General features: G+C 40.5%; 1 protein-coding gene and 1 non-coding gene across 7 annotated transcripts in view; one reads left to right on the top strand and one right to left on the bottom strand.

Annotated features, from left to right (window-relative positions):
• LOC124797844 (E3 ubiquitin-protein ligase Nedd-4) overlaps positions 1 to 19,454 on the bottom strand; it is a 198,714-nt gene that overhangs the window by 146,243 nt on the left and 33,017 nt on the right. For 4 of the 6 annotated variants that reach the window (XM_047260888.1, XM_047260889.1, XM_047260894.1 and 1 more), the window contains exon 6: positions 11,901 to 12,240. In XM_047260888.1, the coding sequence (XP_047116844.1) occupies positions 11,901 to 12,240 (340 nt within the window). The remainder of the gene's footprint in view (positions 1 to 11,900; positions 12,241 to 19,454) is intronic. The other 2 variants (XM_047260892.1, XM_047260893.1) reach the window with 1 other exon arrangement.
• On the top strand, positions 963 to 1,037 carry Trnat-ugu. Its single transcript has one exon. It is a non-coding gene; the product is annotated as a tRNA-Thr (tRNA).

Raw genomic sequence — 19,454 nt, 5'->3', positions numbered from 1 at the left:
CCCTTCAGTTCACATTTACTTTTATAAAATGTTTTGGTTGCTAACTGGAATTCTCCTTTGATTTGTTTTTCCTCCTCCAAGGCCTCTACAGTTTTCAGCAACACTGGATTTTTCCTCTTTTCAGCAGCAACATCATTTAATGCAATGGTGGCTGGGATTTTATCCCTACTTCTGTGTTCTGCCGAAGGATTCCTCGAAAGGCAGATGGCATCCTTGTGTTTGCATCTATTTTTGTATACCACTATGATGTCATACTTCTGAAACCTCAGTGCCATCCCACTAGACTAACTGATAGATCCTTCAGGCTATTTAGCCAACAGAGTATGACTGTCACAGAAGTGAATAGTCTGCCAAATAAACATGGGCAGAACTTTTTGATGGCCCAAACAACTGGAAGGCACTCTTATCAGTTGTGAAGTAGTTCATTTTGGACTTTGTGAGAATACTCTGGAAGCATAAACTATTACTTTATATGAAGGTAGTATCTGTTCCTGAAAGAACAGATACCACTGATGACCGTGCACCTTATCAAGAATGAAATGATAAATCGACACGCTAGCTGCAAACAGGCACTGATATACATCATTGGGGACATGTTGAAAACGTGTGCCAAGACCGGGGCTCTAATATCAATGCCTGTTTGCAACTAGGGTGTTGATTTATTCATCATTTCATTCTAGAGAAGCTGCACGGTCATCAATGGTATCTGTTCTTTTGGGAACAGATACTACCTTCATATACAGTTAAAATATGGCTACCTGGCCATTGACCTTCTTGTGCAAATGCACATGCTATGCCCCAACTCGTACGGGACTTGGTAGATTAATCTGCCAAGACTAATGAGTGTGATGGACAAACATCTATTAGGCTCACTACAAATGTAGTGGTGTGGACATGTTGGGAATGTCGGTCTCACGGGGAGCATGCAAGGGATAAGTCCCTGCAGGCACACTATCCTCTGTGCCCTTGGTGGCTCAGATGGATAGAGCGTCTGCCATGTAAGCAGGAGATCCCGGGTTCGAGTCCCAGTCAGGGCACACATTTTCAACATGTCCCCAATGATGTATATCAATGCCTGTTTGCAGCTAGGGTGTCGATTTAATTATCATTTTATAAACTATTACCTTCTGATGTATGGGGGTCAATACTCGTGGCTGATTTATCTCATGTACTCAGTCCGACAATTGTGACAGTCGTAGACTGCTGTATGTCTTCTCATATTTCCTAGTGAAAAGCAGAAACAAGGTCATGGAGATCTCTCACAAATGCCATTGAGATCAGATTCAGGACTCCCATCATACCTCTTCCGTATGACTTTTTCTATTGCATGCTAACACTAAATGAATTTCTGAATTGTTGTGACATAGTTTACCCGAAGAACTTGGTATATTTCTGCTGTGAATTTTAAAGTGTGAGATTTAGATGGCTTCTGTCATATTCAGATCCACAGTGTTGCTTAGGCCCAAAACATTCTGTGTGTGCAACTGTGCCATTCTGCCTCGACAAAGGGGCCTATTCATCAATTTTTCTTGTACTAAGCTGTCTTCTGTTGATTGTCACCAAATGTTTTCTTCAGTTCAGCCTGTAATTTGCATCAGCTATTGAGCCTCCCTTCAATGTTGTTGAACCACTGCTTAGCTATGCCATCCAAGTAAAAGTACACATCTGCCAAACACTTCCTGTCAATCCAACCTATTGCATTTGGTGACTTGGTTGAATCCTGTCAAGTCAATTCGTCAGGTTCTGAACAGAATCTCCAGAAAACACTGCTGCAAGTCTAATGTGCAGTGGACTTCAAAGTGGCTTGGAATCCATTGGTCTCCAGAATATACGGCCCTATTCACATAAAAGGCAAAGAGCAAGTGAATAAGATTTTCTCTACAAGACATTAGAAATGCTGCTGTTATTTATGTCCAAGATCTGTTAAAGGGGAGAATCAGCAAGTTATTGCACATAATAATTTTTTGAGCACAATTTTCAACATCCATATCTGCAGATGCATTCCACAACCCACAGTACAGTGCCTGGAAGATGATACTTCATACCAATATTTACAATTTTCTGTCCTAGTCATTTCTGTATTGGTTGAGGAGAAAATGACTACAGACTTTTGCTGGCTCCCTAATAACTTTTATGTTATTTGCAAGATTCCAATCTGAGATATACACTGATGGCAGCAAAACAGCCGAACAGTCTTCCTCACACAGTTTCACTGAATTCCCCTACAGGATTTCATGACAACTGAGTCACCTTTCTTAAAAGTGTTCCCATTTAAGTTCCCTGAGCACCTCTGGTACACTTTCACACAATTTATACCAACCAGTTATGATCCTAGCATCTCAAGTCTGAAATTCTTTGCTGTCTGTCGTCATGCCACAATTTTAATGACAAAAATGTTTGTCATCTGGATTTTGATTTCTAGCACACTTTCTCTGATTAGTCTTCATTAACTGTAGAAGTTCTTTATGCTTTGTCTGTTTGTGTTGAGAGGGAGCAGTTTTGAGGATGAGGGGAGACAAAGATGAAGGCAAAAGAGTCAGAGTATGGCATCAAAGATTGTACATTTGTAAGGACTAGGCTAGCTTCAGCTCAGAGATGACAGAAGGTGCAGAGTAGAAGGAAAGATGGATTAGAAGAAAGACAATGAAGCTAGAGGGGATAACCACCCCTCAACTACTAACACAGCTCTCATTTCCTGGGCAGTCAAACTGTTAAACAGAACCAATTTTTTGATGTATTCAGTTAATCGAATGAGTTAAGTTTTAATTGTAATTTCTGTAAATTAAACACCAAACAATGTGAAGTTTCAGTACCTATTATTACGAGGGCATATAAGGGCCCAATTTTTGGTCACGAGAGAGTCAGTCCATGGGCGAGTTTCAGACGAGAAACCAATGTTGATTAGAACCACAACAATGCTTCAACTCAACTATGAAATAAGTGTTAAACAACTAGGCCATGTGTAAAAACTATGACAGTGTCTGCTCCATACATATCTAATTATTCTTTAAGTACTGTGAACTTTGTGGTTAGGTTTTACTGCTCTTAGATGTTCAATAGGAAACTATTGTAGCAGTATGTGCAGGTTTGCCTGCAAACTATTAATGAAGCTAATCGAAAGTTAAACAATAGTGCACTGGCCATATAACTGTAGCATTAGGGGGTTGTGAAAAGTGAAATTAAAGTACTGTGAAACACAACATGCACCTGTCATCTACATTATTTACAGTAGTCAGTGTTGGAATCCACAACCCATTTTTCAGCCACTGCAGCAACACAGTACGTCGACAGCGAGGACAAAAAAAACTTAAATAAAAGCAGGTGAACCACTACAACTTTCACTGTTGCCGTTTTTTCTACTGTTATTTGGTTGCAGAAACCTATTCACTTTTTTACCTGAATACACATTCTTTTTGAAAGCCCGCTTCAGATTTTTTAATTTTGGATCAAGTTATTACAGCGTGCAAATTATTTTGACTCTGTGAATAAGACTTTTAATGGCACCTCTTTTGTCATTGCTGCTGTTGGTGGTTGGAGTTCTAAATGCAGATATCTATGTGTCATGTGACTTTCCAAAAAAACTTACATTTTAATCTTCCATCAGCCTCTCTTAACTAAAACATCCAAGAAGGATATTGCATTGTCTTTTTCCATCTCCATGGTAAACTGGATTTTTGGATTTATACCATTCAAATAATAAAAATTGTTCTGAAATTTTACTGTGTGATCAAACCACGAATGTATCATTGACAAACCAATACCAAAAATCCACAAAGTAACAGCATGCTGTTAATGGGTATATACTGTACAGAATGCAATATGGTATGAATAAAATTATACCTAGCTGGAAAAGTTGTGTTTCCAGAATGTATTCATTAAATCTTACTTGCTCCTTGCCCTCTACAGGATTAGCTTCCACAGTTTGTCTGTCACTATCAAAACCATCCTGCATACAGATGTAGCAAGGAAGAAAGAAGTGCAAAAAGCGATCATTTGTGCTACACTTTTGGCACTGTCTTAAAAATTACCACTGAATTTGAGTAACAAGTGTACACAAACAGGATTTGAACCAGAACATCTGTGCACCGTATCACAGAACTGCCCCATTAACTAACCCCCTTTTTTTAAAAAAAAAAAAAAAAAAAAAAAAAAAAAAAAAAAAAAAAAAAAAAAAAAAAAAAAAAAAAAAGGTAACTCTGTGAAAGTCAATGTTTAAATTCCCTGCAAACAAGCAGAAAACCTTGAACAAAATTAAAACACACAACCACAACTCAAAAACACACTAATAGTCCAAAAACTATATGAGAACATCACTTTTAGATGTACCTCTCAAATGTAACCCAACATGAGGAATAACTCACTACCAAATAGTTGCATTGTTTACTTATCTAAACTTTGATCCAGTTACAATCAAACTACATGTCTAAGATTTTTTTCTTTTTTTGTGACTTAAAATAACTTCAAAATTATATTCTGAACAAGTTGCACACACTGAAACAACGACAGCAATTGATAACTAAGATGTTTTGAACCGACTTCACTTTTTCTGTGAGTAATGTTTCCCATCCCATACACAGTAGCTGCATTAGAGTGATCATTTGTGTTATGAATTCAAACTTATTACTTAAAATGAGAACGAAGACAGAACAGCAAGATGTGATGCAATTACAATTTTTTTGTGTGTGTGTGTGTGTGTGTGTGTGTGTGTGTGTGTGTGTGTGTGTGTGAGGGAGGGAGTACACTATCTCTCTGTATCTTTTGCCAATCTTTCAGTCTATGCTGCTCTTACTATTCCTGTGTCTTGTATCCCTGCACACCAGTATCACTGCTGGCAATTATCTTTAACATGCTACTCTCATTGCATTTTTTTTCATAATGGTATTTCAGTTCATTCTTTGTGCGTCCATTATTTTTAACACACTTCTGTAGATGTATGACCCAAATGCTTCCAGTTTCTTCTTGTATTTCCTTGCTACTTATTTTGCTTTCCACATTATTTTATGCTGCAAATGATCAGGTCAACTGTTTATAGCTCATTGCTGATACTTCTGCCTGTAGGGGCAGTTGCACACTAAAGAACAAGAGGACTGAACTTTTATCTACTCCTCCAACATCATTGGAAAGAGCTTTGTTACAATGACTGACTCATACTGAAACACTTTCTGACTGCTGCTGTTGGTGATTTTTATTCAAAACCAAAGCAGTGGCTAGGATCAAACATGGGAGCCAAAACATTTCAACGAATAGTCAAAAACTCTGCCTACACTAGAATGACCAGCTTCCTTCATCACTACTGGTGGCCATTTAAGGGCTGCGTAGCATTGGAAGGGATCCTTCAACCTATCACCCAGCTCTACAGTCAACATTTTGGTAACGAAACAGTCTTTCAAGAAGAAGAAGAAGAAGAAGAAGAAGAAGAAAAGATTATGGGAACACAACATGCCTACCTCATGAACACCCCCCCCCCCCCTCCCCTGTAGATAGCAATTAAATAAATACAAAAACCTGTGATACCTGCTAATCTGAATCCTATACAGTATGCCGGAACCAGTGGATACGTGTGACCTGTCTTCATAGCAAACTATTTCACAAACTGGATGACCTCAAGACAGGAAGGTGGGCTGAGGAGGGCACTTTTGAAGAATGGGATAGGCTTTAACAGCAATATCTGTATATGTTGTTGACAGATAGTTCCCAGGAAGATCCAAGCATGTTACAATGTACAGGATGTAGGAACACAGTACTGATTATTAACAAGCACCAGATTTTGATTTCACAGACGTGTACAGATGTACATTTTCAGACAGAGTGACTTCATTTCAGTTACAGTTTTGTTTTTATTTCTCAGTTAAGCTATTTTTTAGCTTCAAACAATGGAAAAATCAAACAATGGAAATAATTATTACTACTTTTCTTTAGTTTCAATATCCTTATTCTTTTTAGTTTCAATATCCTTATTGAATTTAAGCCCATACACATCTGCAGGTATATTTTGGTGGTGCAAAATGTTTTCTGGGCAATTTAGATAAAGTGAGAACTATGTGATGGTGAATAAGAACTTGAAATTATATGATCTTGAGAAAAATTATAAGGAAGGTACGTGACAAATATTTCTATGTTATGTCTCTATATAAATATTTAACCCGTATGGAGTTGCTAGTCTCCCAATAGGCGCCTCCGCAGCTGGCCAATAGGGGAACACTAACCAGATATGGTGTGAACCGGGGAAATAAAATACCCGCAGTTGACCAAAACTAGCAGCTGCTGCCTTGTAGTGTGGTATTGGCTTATCAAAGGCTAAAGGAAGAAAACGTTGAGAAGAAATAACCACACAGAAGCCATAAAACATCTTGAGGCAACCTCTAGGGCTAACAACTCTAGTTGAAACCAGGATACAAGTGCGTCCAAAACAAATTCAAGTCAAGAAGCATGATGGTACAACATTTCAAGAAAATTACCCCAGGGGGTAAGTTTTCGGATGAATCTCTCGTCGAGAAAGCCACGATGCACGAGTCTCATTCAGATTCTGGGGGAGACTCAGCATCACACACGAGACGAATCTGAGTGTGTGTGCATTCTGCACAATCAAAAACTCAGAACTAAATCAAAAACCTTTCTAGCAACTTTCAACATAAACTCACTCATACAAACTGGCAAGCTGAAAACCATCACAAAAGCCCTACACGAAAATCAGATTTCCATAATTGCCCTACAAGAAACAAGGTAACCAGGTGAAGACATCTTTGAATCTGACGGTTATCATTTCTTTATCGTTTCTTCATGACTGGAGCTCAAAAACAGATCCTCAATGGAGCTGTGATCCTTGGAACCGCATCTGCCTGAGAACCGCAATCCTTAAATCGGTCACAAACTTTGAACCAGTGAATGACAGATTATCTAAACTGACAGTCAAATATGCCAACAAAACCTACACCTAGTAAATGTGCATGCCCTACAAATGATAAAAAAGATCTGACCCAGAAGAAGTGGATAAGTTCTGGGACCTACTGGATAAAAACTACCTAAGATTCCTAAACATCATGTGAAACTCCTTATGGGTGACTGCAATGCTCAACACAACCGAGAACGAAAATACAAGAAAATTATAGGAAATTACCCTGCCCAGTAGAAAACCAACCAAAACGGCAAAAGTTTTGTATCACAACCTGCAGGTAATGTAGACCCACTTTTAACATCTACCCAGAAAGCAGACCACTTTGCAATCTCCCGTTTAAACCATTGGAGAGTTCCAAATAGACCAAGTCACAATCTCCAGGAGGAACAGCCCTGAAATTGTGAATGTCAAAGTAAAGAAAAACATAAATGTGGCTTCAGATCATTACACGTCCATAATTATATGCAAACCTTTACCCACAAACACCAAAAAGATTACCAAAAAAATTATACGCTTTGACAGTGATAAACTTTGAGAATGGGTCATGGAGTTCCAAGAGAAGGTGAGACCAAATGACTGCAAACGACAGCAAAGAGCGCCTTACTGAGGCTGCCCAAGAAGTTGCAGAAATCAAAAGAAGCAAAAAGCATGCCTGGTGAAAAGACATGTGAGTCAGTCCTCAAGGAAAGGCTCAGTGCATGGAAACAATAGTACCCAACTAAATTGGAAACTGACACTGGGGAACCTACAAAATCCAATGTGCCCAAACAGCCAGGGCAATTAGAACTGAGAAGCATAAGTACGAAAAATCACTCTTTGAAAAGATAGAACAAAATTTTAGGAAGAATGAAACCAGAGAGTACTAAAGAGCCTTCACACACAAACTGACTGGTTACAAACTGCCGTCACTATGCTTTCAGTGAAAGGACGATACACTGGTGGCTTCAAATGGAGAAAATTGTCAGATTCTAGCAGGCTACTTTCGAGACCTACTGAACTGTAATTAACGCCCAAACCCTATTGAGACCAAAAAACCACTGTTCAGGTGCCCAGAGTTCAGACCACCTGATAAAGATGAAATCAAGCACCACATTGCCCATCTCAAAAGCAACAAAGCACCTGGAGAAGACTCAGTCATAGCAGAACTGTCGAAATATTCCCCAAAGGAATCACTTTCAATCTTACAAAAACAAACAGAAAAAAATGTGGAATGAGGAAACACTGCCCGAATATTTGGAAAACAGCCCTGATCCATCCCTTGCACAAGAAAAGCAGCATGAAAGACGTTTAACAACTACCGAGGAATATTCCTGCTACCGGTAACCTATAAAATTCTCTCACTTGCCAGTCTGGAGCGTTAAGAAACCCCACACTTCAAATAGTTGCATAGCAAGGGGGCTTCATAAAAAGTCGCTCAACAGACGAACAGATCTACAATCTTGAAACAATAATCAGATATTATACTCTGGTCCAAACACTACATGTCAAGTCTTTGTGGACTTCAAGAAGGCATATGATTCCATAGAATGGGGGTCCTGCTGAATATCCTAAATGAGTTCAGAGTTGACCTTAAACTGGAGGCATTAATTAGAGGTAACCTAACAGATACAGAATCCGAAGTACAATTCCTTGGATGTGTCTCGGATTCCTTTGATGCCAAAATAGGTGTCACGCAACGTGATGGCCTGTCTCCAATGCTTTTCAACTGCGCCCTTGAAAAGATGATCAGAACCTGGCAGGAAACATTAATGCAAACCAACTATAGCCATTTGTGAATTGAAACCAAATCAAAGGGGATCGAAGTAGACTGCTTGGCTTTAGCCGATGACGTTGCCTTTCTGTCAAATGACGTAGACACTGCTAGAGTTCAAATCAAACTGTTAAAAGAAATCGCTGAACAAACTGGTCTGCAAATATCATTTGAGACAACAGAAGTCATGACTAACATTAAAGACACCCCGGCAGAACTCCATTCGAAATATCATCGCCCGGGTACACAAATTCAAGTACCTGGGTGAGATCTACATGAAAAATGGACTGGAGACAAGGAGCAGACATGCAAACTAGCAACAGCTTACCAAACATCCTGCATGATCTACAACAAGAAATGCCTTTCCCAGAACACTAAGACATGTCACTACGAAACAGTTTTGAAGCCAATAGTTTTGTATGCAGCCGAAACCTTACCCCTAAATGTTGATAAAAGACTCCTCGAAGAACTGGAGAGAGAGAGAGAGAGAGAGAGAGAGAGAGAGAGAGAGAGAGAGAGAGAGAGAGGTGCAAAAACATTAGAAGAATCCCAGGATCCAAGTACACGAATGGCACCCATCAAAACAGATCCAACAAGGAAGTCTACAGTAAAATAGAAAACATTACAGACATAATCCATAAAAGATGGGCACGATTTTATGGTCGCCTCAAACGAATTGACAGACAGGTCAATCAAAAATATATTTCTCTTTTTTGATTCAAAACCAAAAACTATGACGACATGGTTTAAAAACATCAAAGAAGGCCTCCAGATGCTACATATCAAACCCGAAGATGCTTTTGACAGTGTTCATTTCCAAAAGGAGATAGTGACAAATGGAATAACCCGAGACGAGCAACTGTGAAGAAGACACTGTGTCCTTTGGACAGAAGAGTGCAAGCAGCCCCACTCACAAAGAATGAGGGAAATCTGGGCTCAGAAGAAAAGCTAGGCACTGTACTAAGTGCAGCAAGACTTAACGTGGTCCTCGATGTAACACCCCCCACCCCCCCCAAAAAAAAAAAAAAAAAAAAAAAAAAAAAAAAAAAAAAAAAAAAAAAAAAAAAAAAAAAAAAAATTAATAATAATAAAAATAGGAACATAATTTTGTAGGTAATAGATGCCTTTGTCAAAGTTCATGGAAACAACAGCTATTTTAGTAGCAGAACGACTTGGATGGACCATTGAACTTACAAGGGAACCTCCCCATCGCACCCCCCTCAGATTTTGTTACAAGTTGGCACAGGGGATAGGCCTTGAAAAACTGAACACAGATCAATCGAGAAAACAGGAAGAAGTTGTGTGGAACTATGAAAAAAATAAGCAAAATATACAAACTGAGTAGTCCATGCGCAACATAGGCAACATCAAGGACAATGTGAGCTCAGGAGTGCCGTGGTCCTGTGGTTAGTGTGAGAAACTGTGGAACGAGAGGTCCTTGGTTCAAGTCTTTCCTCGAGTGAAAAATTTACTTACTTTATTTTCGCGAAGTTATGATCTGTACGTTTGTTCACTGACGTCTCTGTTCACTGTAATAAGCTTAGTGTCTGTGTTTCGCGACCGCACCGCAAAACTGTGCGATTAGTAGACAAGAGGACGTGCCTCTCCAATGGGAACCGAGAACATTCGATCGCAAGGTCTTAGGTCAACTGATTCCTCCACAGGACAACACGTCTGATATATTCTATACGACACTGGTGACAGCATGTGTGTCACATGACAGGAATATGTTGTCGACCCGCCTAACTTGTACACTTGGCAAATGGGTATAAAGATTCTTCTACCTTGCCCTATTTAGGTTTTCTTGTGGATGTGATAATCACTCCCAAAAAAGTGATGGACAGATAATAATTGCCTGAAAATAAAAAATTAAAGTTTTCGTTCGAGGGAAGACTTGAACCAAGGACCTCTCGTTCCACAGCTGCTCATGCTCACCACGGGACCACGGTGCTCCTGACCTTACATTGTCCTTGATGTTGCCTATCTTGCACATGGACTACTCAGTTTGTATATTTTGCTTATTTTTTTTCATAGTTCCACACAACTTCTTCCTGTTTTCTCGATTGATCTGTGTTCAGTTTTTCAAGGCCTATCCACTGTGCCAACTTGTAACTAAACTGGGGAGGTTCCCTTGTTAGTAGCCAAACTATTTAGCACAAAATCAAGTATAAAGGTAATATAGATGACAGCGATGATTGTCAGGGAACAGAAAAATATTCTGCTTATTATCTGATGGTGAAAGTGAATTAGTAATACAAAAATTCTACTATCTAGGAAATAAGATCATACAAAATTACTAAAGCATGTAAGACACCAGAAGCCAATTAGTTCTGGTGAAGAAAGCTTCCTTCAACGAAAGATCTCTAGTGATGAAATATGGGCATAGAACTGAGGAAGAAATTTTATCACAATTTTATGTGGAATCTGACTCTAGGAAGAAGAAGTCAAAACTGGAATTATTTGAAGAACGAAGGTTGTTTGTCCATCTTTTAGTTGGTTTCATTCCTTCATCTGTTCTCGACTTTTGTTAATGTATACATCTCTCTATATTTAGTGCAACTAACTCCTTAACTAAACACCTTGTTTTATATTTTATGGCCTTCATCTGCCCTTGCAATTCTGGACCTGCTTGTGAAGTTGATTACCCTGTCAGAATTCTTAGATGTTCATCCAGACAGCTAGTAAATGTTCCCAATTCTCAGCAGTGTAGAGACTCAATACTTTGCACAGATCCACACTGCAGGTTTGTTTTTCCCTAGAAAGCAACTTTCCTAATGACAAAATCAGTATTTCTGACAGCTCCATAAAGTTTATCTCCACATCCCAGATCAAACAGCAACAACCAGAAGTACTTCTTTACTGAAACATATACTTAACCAATTATGGCCAACAATAAACTGCATACTCCATGCAAGACATTAGTCGTCATACCGTGTTATGTAATGGAGGCACATCTGAAGAGAGTATGGCAGTAGAAATGAAACTTTATTCAAAACAAAGAAATAAAAATAAGGAAAGAAAACAAAATTTAAAAGTGTTAGACTATTTATCACAGCAATGCACATCAGTTTTGACTGCAAAACTCCACTGCTGTTGTACACACACCCTCAAAACAAGGAAACTTATGCTTCAAGGCACAGAAGTTTTAGAAGCTCAGATATATATATATATATATCTGAAGTATTATGTTGGAGACTAACAACGATCACCAATTGTTTTTCGTGCCACAAAATATTTTTAATGAACATGGCCTACCTGCTGAACTGGTCTACCAGCCTCAAGTACTTCCCACTCTGAGTCTTGCCGCCGGAAAGATGGTGGACGTGATCTTCTAGGTGGTGGAGGAGGAGGCCGCGGTGGGGCTGGACGGGAAGGCATCATAGTTACCTGGGCAGGTGTTTCAGTTGGTGCTGACACAGAGTTTTCTGAATCCACCATCTCCCAATCACCATCTGGCTCTGCAGTTGGTGCAGTGCCTGACTGAGGTGTTCCCATCACTTCCTGACCAGCAGGGGATGGTGCAGTATTTGGTATGCCCGGCTCTCTGATATATGCAATATAGAGTTCCAAATGGCCTTTGACTCGGGATCTTGCACTGTAAAACATGAAAACATTGCAAACAGGAATTATTTGTTTAAAACTTACACAATTTCATAAAAGATGAGTAATGAAATATAGCCTACTCCCATGAAACCCTATAAGCATTTACTTCTTAATCACTAACTACCTGCAGCAGTAGTAGCATAACATACAACTGGAAGAACATAATTTGAATTTAAAAAATGAGGTATTTAAAAATAATATGAACACAGAGTTTATCACACAAAGCAAACAGCAATCTGATATGAACATCAATCAAGATTATTGTGGGGCAATGGTGATCTGCACAAATTTAGGATATCACAGTGGGAGATGGGGCAAGAGGGGGGCAGAGACAATTCAATAAAGCCTTTATCTGAAGTTCCTACCAGCTCTTTAGTAAAACATAAACCTGATGTTAATTCTATTTGTTCTTGGTGTGTGTGTGTGTGTGTGTGTGTGTGTGTGTGTGTGTGTGTGTGTGTGTGTGTGGAGGAGGAGGAGCACGCCCACGCCCACGCCCACGCACACAAGCACAAGCACACTTGACGGGACACACCCTCTGCCGTGCACTTCACAGTGGTTTTCAGAGTATGTATGTAGATATAGGTGTGACCTAAAACCACAGATCAAGATGCTCAGTTCACTACTCTCAAAACTTTCTCAACTGGGTCAGAATATGTACAGGTGCATCCCAGAAACTTAACAGTCACAATACAGCCTCTGACAACCCCCATCCACTGTACACTATCCAAGGGTCTAGGCTAAACGTTGGCAGAGCTGTGCTCACAGCAGTCTGCTTCCAGTCTTGAGTGCTTCTTAAATCTCAGAACCTGTTATCAGTGTAACAAATTTGCTTCCTGATCATATGCGAAGAAGAGCCCCAAAGTCTGCTGTCAATATTATCATTTAACAGTCAGTCAGCCTGTGCCTGTGCCACTTGCAATATGTTTAGTCAAGATGGGAGCAGACTAATTCACAATCACAGTTACCGTATTTACTCGAATCTAAGCCGCACCTGAAAAATGAGACTTGAAATAAAAGAAAAAAAAAAAAATTCCCGAATCTAAGCCGCACATGAAATTTGAGACTCGAAATTCAAGGGGAGAGGAAAGTTTTAGGTCGCACCTCCAAATCGAAACAAAGTTCGCCTAGTTGTAATATGAGACACAATTTAGGTCAAATGAATGACGATACAGCTGCAGTAGTTTGGTTCGAGTCGTAAGCTTAGCAGTTACGGTTTACCAGTTAGCCATTGCTACGCGTCACGCGCTCCGTCCGTATTTATACGGATATCCTTCCTTTTTCACGTGCTTTGTCTGGTATGAATTGATTGCTTATTTTTCTTTGATCTGATAAGTGCCGTTCCCTTTGTTATAGGTGTTTACGTCATTCTAAGCTGAAAATGCATTACTGTACTGTGTCATGCATTGTTTGTCGCATTCTGATAGTGCGTGTTTACGGCCTGTCGCCGCTCGCGGCGTGGCTTGCTTTTGTGCGCGCTACCGCCGCTTACAAATAAAAAATAGAGAGGAGTCGTCTCATTAGCGAAACATTTGTTGTTACTTACACTACTTCTTTCTTTGATAATGATCAACAAGAACCAAATAATAGACTGCGTATGATAGATGATGTTCTGAATGAAATTTTAGCGAAAGTTTTTCTCCATTTGAAAATCTTTGCAGGCGCCTCTCTAGTTCATTACATTCTGCACAGAAATTAGAGTCATCTTAGATTTAAAAATCTAGTCAGTTGCCGTGCTTCATTTCTGACTGTATCACTATCAGGCATAAGAATAATATGAATATAAACATGACATGATATGTATATTCTTCCGCGTTTGCTGTTGTCTCACTCTAGTTTCGTAGTTTATTAGGCAGACAGGATTTAAATGAGATAGTAGCAAACACGAAACAATACATGGCAAAATGTTTATATTCGTATTAATCTTATGGCGAAGAGAATACTACATGTGATTCACAATTCATAAAAGCTCCTATTAGCAAGCATCTCTTCTCACAGGTAGCAAAAAATTCAGAACGTAGAGTTGGCCATATTGACAAACATCCCAAACAGTCTTGCCAGTCGGATTTTTGTAGTACATTGAAGTGCTGCTACATTCGAAGATCAACAATACAGAATTTGTATTTACTTCGTTGGATAATGTACCAAAACGCAGTGGTCGAAACTCTGGGCGCAGGAAAAAGGCTCGTCTCCCACTTTTTTTTTTTTTTTAATTTATTTACTGACGCAGAGATTTTGGTGCCAGTATTTATCTTTGTGCCTACAAAGCATGCCTGTGTGGCGCTACATATATTCGACGGCAGACGTTAGTTGTGGCGGCATCCACCAACATTTTTCAGAACTCCCGCTTGCTTTGCACTCGATTCTAAGCCGCAGGCGGTTTTTTGGATTACAAAAACCGGAAAAAAGTGCGGCTTAGATTCGAGTAAATAAGGTATTATTTCATGAACAGTTCTTGCAATTTGTAGATGACATAAGTTTCTACTCTGAAGGAATCAGTATCAGCAAGGATCAAGAAGAAATATATGTTTTGTTTTATGTGACAAAGGAAGGGTTTGTTATAAACAAAATAAAAATCTGTGCAAAAATTGGAATGTAGCCTCAGTGGAGAAGCATAGCTGAATTGTGTGGGGGCTGTGAAACTTCTGGGTTTTTATGATGGAGGACAACCAATTGCTTGGCAAGAGAACAATGCACATGCGTGGGGCAAATTGTCATGAATCGTGTACTTCCGGAGAAAACAAACATTTGATAACTGATCAGTATATGCTAATGGTATACTATTTACTGTATCACTGTCATATCAACTACGGCCTGCTACTGTGGGCTCACTCTACAGGGTGCAAGAAAGCACTGTTACGAAAAAATAGTCTTCAACTGTCCCATGTATGTGAAGGAAAATCATGAAACATTCAGCAACTGGAGTGATATCCACAGCTGTAACACATGCAATAAGGAAAATCGACAAGCCAAGCTATCGACTCCACATGACACAGGAGAGTACAGTCATATAAATACTGAAATGCAGTCCTTGGAACTGATGAAATTTCAAGGAAAACTGTCACACAACCTACCCAAACACCACTGTTCTGGCATATGCCTTCATGAGCACAATGGTTGGCACTAGGAAACTTTGTACAGCTGGCACTGAACTAGGTACGCCTATGACAAGAGAAGACCAAGACTCCCCCTGGGTAGTGAGCATATAGACCGCAGCCACAGACTAAGCTCTCTCAATCTCAGTACATCACTTCAGGATTCAGTTCGCACTACACCTCCGTACTTAGCTAGCTGTGACGGAACATTAGTCATTGTGTACTATTGTGATTTGGATACGGACAAGATTCAAGAATTAGTACATATTATTTGAATGCTGTTAACCACAGAACTTCAGATTGGACATCACTGAAGTTCAGTACTCAACTGGTTCCTGTAATAAAGTGTATTTTAACCACGTGTGCATTTTGTGTTGCAGTGACTGGAAACCAGCCACCCACCTATCATAACCCCCTTCTCCTCATCCAGCAAGGAACGACAAAACATTTGTTTTGTTTGCTTTTCTTGTGTTCTAGGCTGGTGCAGGGAGCTGAAGTTACAGTGATTCTATAGACTCATTTGTTCTTGTTGTTGCACATATTAAAGGATGGGAGCTGCAGAATCAATCACACTCCCTCTCTCTCTCTCTCTCTCTCTCTCTCTCTCTCCTCAGAGGCTTTGCACATTGCTTTTCTAATTGTCTTTTCCTATTTTGCTGTAATTTGTTGGCATTAGAATGGCTACCCCGCCACCTCCACCCCCTGCCCTGGATCAAATATCTCTCCCAGTGCCAGGCCCACTTTCCAGTCCATCGAATTCAAGGTACTATGAAATATCATTATTTCCTGTCCATCATGGGAGCCTGTGTTTCACCTAATTCAAAAATTCTTCCCTACATTGTCTCCTAACGCACTCTCCTATGATGAAGTAGTAGGTGCATTAAGTCAGTATTACGGACAGCAGATTCAGCTCAAGAGAGCCATATTTCAGTTCTTTTGCCTTAAGGAAAAGCTGCAGAGGATGTACCATCAGTGGTATACCGACTTTCAGGGTCTCACTAGAAAGTATAAATTCAAGTATCGCCATGTCAACTTTTATAGTGACATTACGATCCATGATGCAATCACATACAATGATAGCAGAATTAGAGAACAGATTCTCAAGTACTCTGACCCTTCGCCCCATCAAGTGTTGCAAATATTAGTACAATACGATTCTGGTGCCATAGCTGCCGATAAATGTGATCAGGTTCCGATTTGTTATGTCAAGTTGCCTCCTGCCTGTGACAGCCCCACCCAGCTGCCACAATGAGCATGGACACAGATGCGCAGACAACCAAGTAAAAAAGTAGCCAAGGCTGTAAATCTAGTGAAGTCTTGTCCTCACTGTTTTGCTCATCATATGTGACAAGGTTGCCAGTCGTGCAACATGACATGTTACTCATGTGGAAAGAAAGGCCATGTCTAAGCAGTTTGCTAGCAATGACAAAAGAGCGCCAATTATGCCCACTCTCGCGACAACAGGTTTCATGCACATTCTGTGAATGCACTGTTTTCAAAACCAACTCCAGTTTCTAGCAGTAATACAAGTAAGGTTGTGCCCTGATCTTGCCCCAGAGCAGTGACACGCCATTCAAGTAAACTACTTGCTGGTCGTAGTGTTGCCTTTCAACTGGACACAGGTGCTTCCGTAACTCTGCTTCATCATGCCATGTATGAATGGTTAGGCTCACCAGTGCCTGCATACCCACCATTTTTCGATGTTACTTGGAACAGCTGACTGATTAAGTGCCATTCTGTTTGAACTATCTTGACGATACTGTTGTCTCAGGTCATACGCCGATTTGCATACCCTTTTTCAGGTGTTGTCAGATGCAGGACTCAAGTGTCCTCTCGAGAAGTGTGACTAGACAGAACCACAGTACTTTAAATCATGTGGTCAGTCAGGGTGTGCACCCCCTCCAATCTCTTTTGCTTGCAATCCGTGACCTGCCTGTTCCTTGCAATGCACCTGAACTGCAGTCAGTGCTAGGCAAGTTGACCTACTACATTTGTTTCATTCCAAACACTTCACAGATCACATCGCTTGCATTGGAAAAATGTGCCTTTCATGTGGACCAAAGAGTGTCACAATGCATTTCAGAAACTCAAAAAACTGTTGCACAAGACAGACCTATTGCCTTTGCCTCAAAGTTGTTCACTCAAATTCAGTGCAATTATTCACAAATTGAAAAAGGAGTTCTCGCTATTGTGTATGGTTTGACAAAATTCCATCACTATCTGTTTGGTCCATGTTCTATTTAATGACTGATCCCAAGTCTTTGAAGCCCTTGTTTCATCCCTCAAAGCCAGTTGTTACACGTACTGCTCAAAAATTGCAATGTTGGGCTTTGCTTCTATCCCAATATCAGTACGAAATTGTGTACATATCTACAGCAAAAGAATGGCAATGCTGGCACCCTTTCTTACCTTCTGATCGGCCCTGAGTCTGATTTTGATTCCGCTGATGCATCTTGTTGCCAGATCGATGCATAGAACTCTGAATTGTTGCAGTTTTTCCATTGAATTACAGAAAAATTGTACAGGCCGTGGACGCAGACCCTGATTTGAAAATTTTGTTACATTACATTTGCACGTCCTGGCCTCGCTCATTGAACAGTATTCAGACATCAGTAGTGTGCTGATACTTTGTTCATTGGCATAACCTTTCAGTACAACAAGGTATGACCTAAGTACAATCTATAGTGGACAATCATGTGTGCTCATTCCCACAGTGCTGCAAAAGTGTGTGTTACAACTGCTTCACCAAAGGCATTGGGGAATTGTTCGCACTGAACAGTTAGTGTGCTGGCACTATACTTGGCAGGGCATGGATGCCCACATTGAACAAATGTCTTCGCAGTGTCACGCATGTGCAGAAAACCAGATCCACTCTGCCACAGACATTCTCAACTTGACCTACCTAAGACTCAATCGCCTTGGCAACGAGTGCACACTGACTTTGCAGAACCACTCTGGAGCACTTGTTGGCTTGTTGTAGTAGATTCTTTTAGCAAGTTTCCACTTGCTGCACCCATGAACTAAACCACATCACATAGCACCAGAAGTGCTGCCCTCAATTTTTTTCAATGTTACGGACAATGGCCCTCAGTTCAAGTCACATGACTGCCATTTTGTTCACAAAATTTTTCATTTGTCATCTAACAAGTGCTCTGTTTCACCCCCAATCCAATGGAGAAGCAGAATGCTTTGTATGCACTTTTAAACAACAGATGGCCAAACTTCACACCTCCCACACATAGGAAAAGGCATTGCAACTCTTTCTCACCACCTATTGCTCCCAGTGATGTGACAGTGTCACTGGTGGAACTTCTGCATGGCCACCACCATCAGATGCTGCTTCACTTGCTCCACCCACCACAGCATCCAGTGCTGCCAATGGTCTGCAAGTACCGCTTTGCAGCACATGATCTTGTTCTTTATAGGGTTTTTGGCCGACATCAGCACTGGGAGTGAGGCAAGTTCCAGAAACGCATTGGTACATATATGTATCTAAGTGCAGGTCCTGATGGTTTGCAGCACTGTCACCAGCATCAAATTCATAATTGCTGTTTGCCATGTGATTCTGCTGCTTTTCTTCCCCCAGATTCACAGTCTCAAGGGATCACGCAGCCTTTGCAGCTGCCCGCTGGGCACCCCAGGACGAGCCAATGGACATTACGCTCTCCATCCCAATGGACGTGGACCCACTATCGCTGTCACTATCGTCACCCAAGGAGATGCCCCCAAGACTGGACATATATGCAGAGCAGTGTTTTCAGGAGGGCATTCCTCTGCTCTTGCAAGCCAGACGGCAGGGTACTGCTGTGAGTATGCCGCTTTCCGCAGCTACGATTCCCGCCTCATCTCTACGTCCAGCTTCCTGCCTTCCCACACTGTAGCTACTTTACATCTCCAGTACATGACAATGGTGCGGTTTTTTTTTTTTTTTTTTTTTTTTTTTTTTTTTTTTTTTTTTTTTTTTTTTTTTTTGTGGTGGTGGTGGGAGGGGGGGGGGGGGGGGAGGTTGCGGCAATGTTCTGATGAAAGCCTTCATCAGCACACCAGTACGCACTTGGAAACATTGTATAGCAGGCAATGAACTAGGGCACCTATGACAAGAGAAGATCAT

This window comes from Schistocerca piceifrons, chromosome 5, assembly GCF_021461385.2.
Source record: "Schistocerca piceifrons isolate TAMUIC-IGC-003096 chromosome 5, iqSchPice1.1, whole genome shotgun sequence".
Taxonomy (NCBI): Eukaryota; Metazoa; Arthropoda; class Insecta; order Orthoptera; family Acrididae; genus Schistocerca; species Schistocerca piceifrons.
Note: the sequence above shows the minus strand (reverse complement) of the source record. Positions and strands in the feature narration are given on the sequence as shown.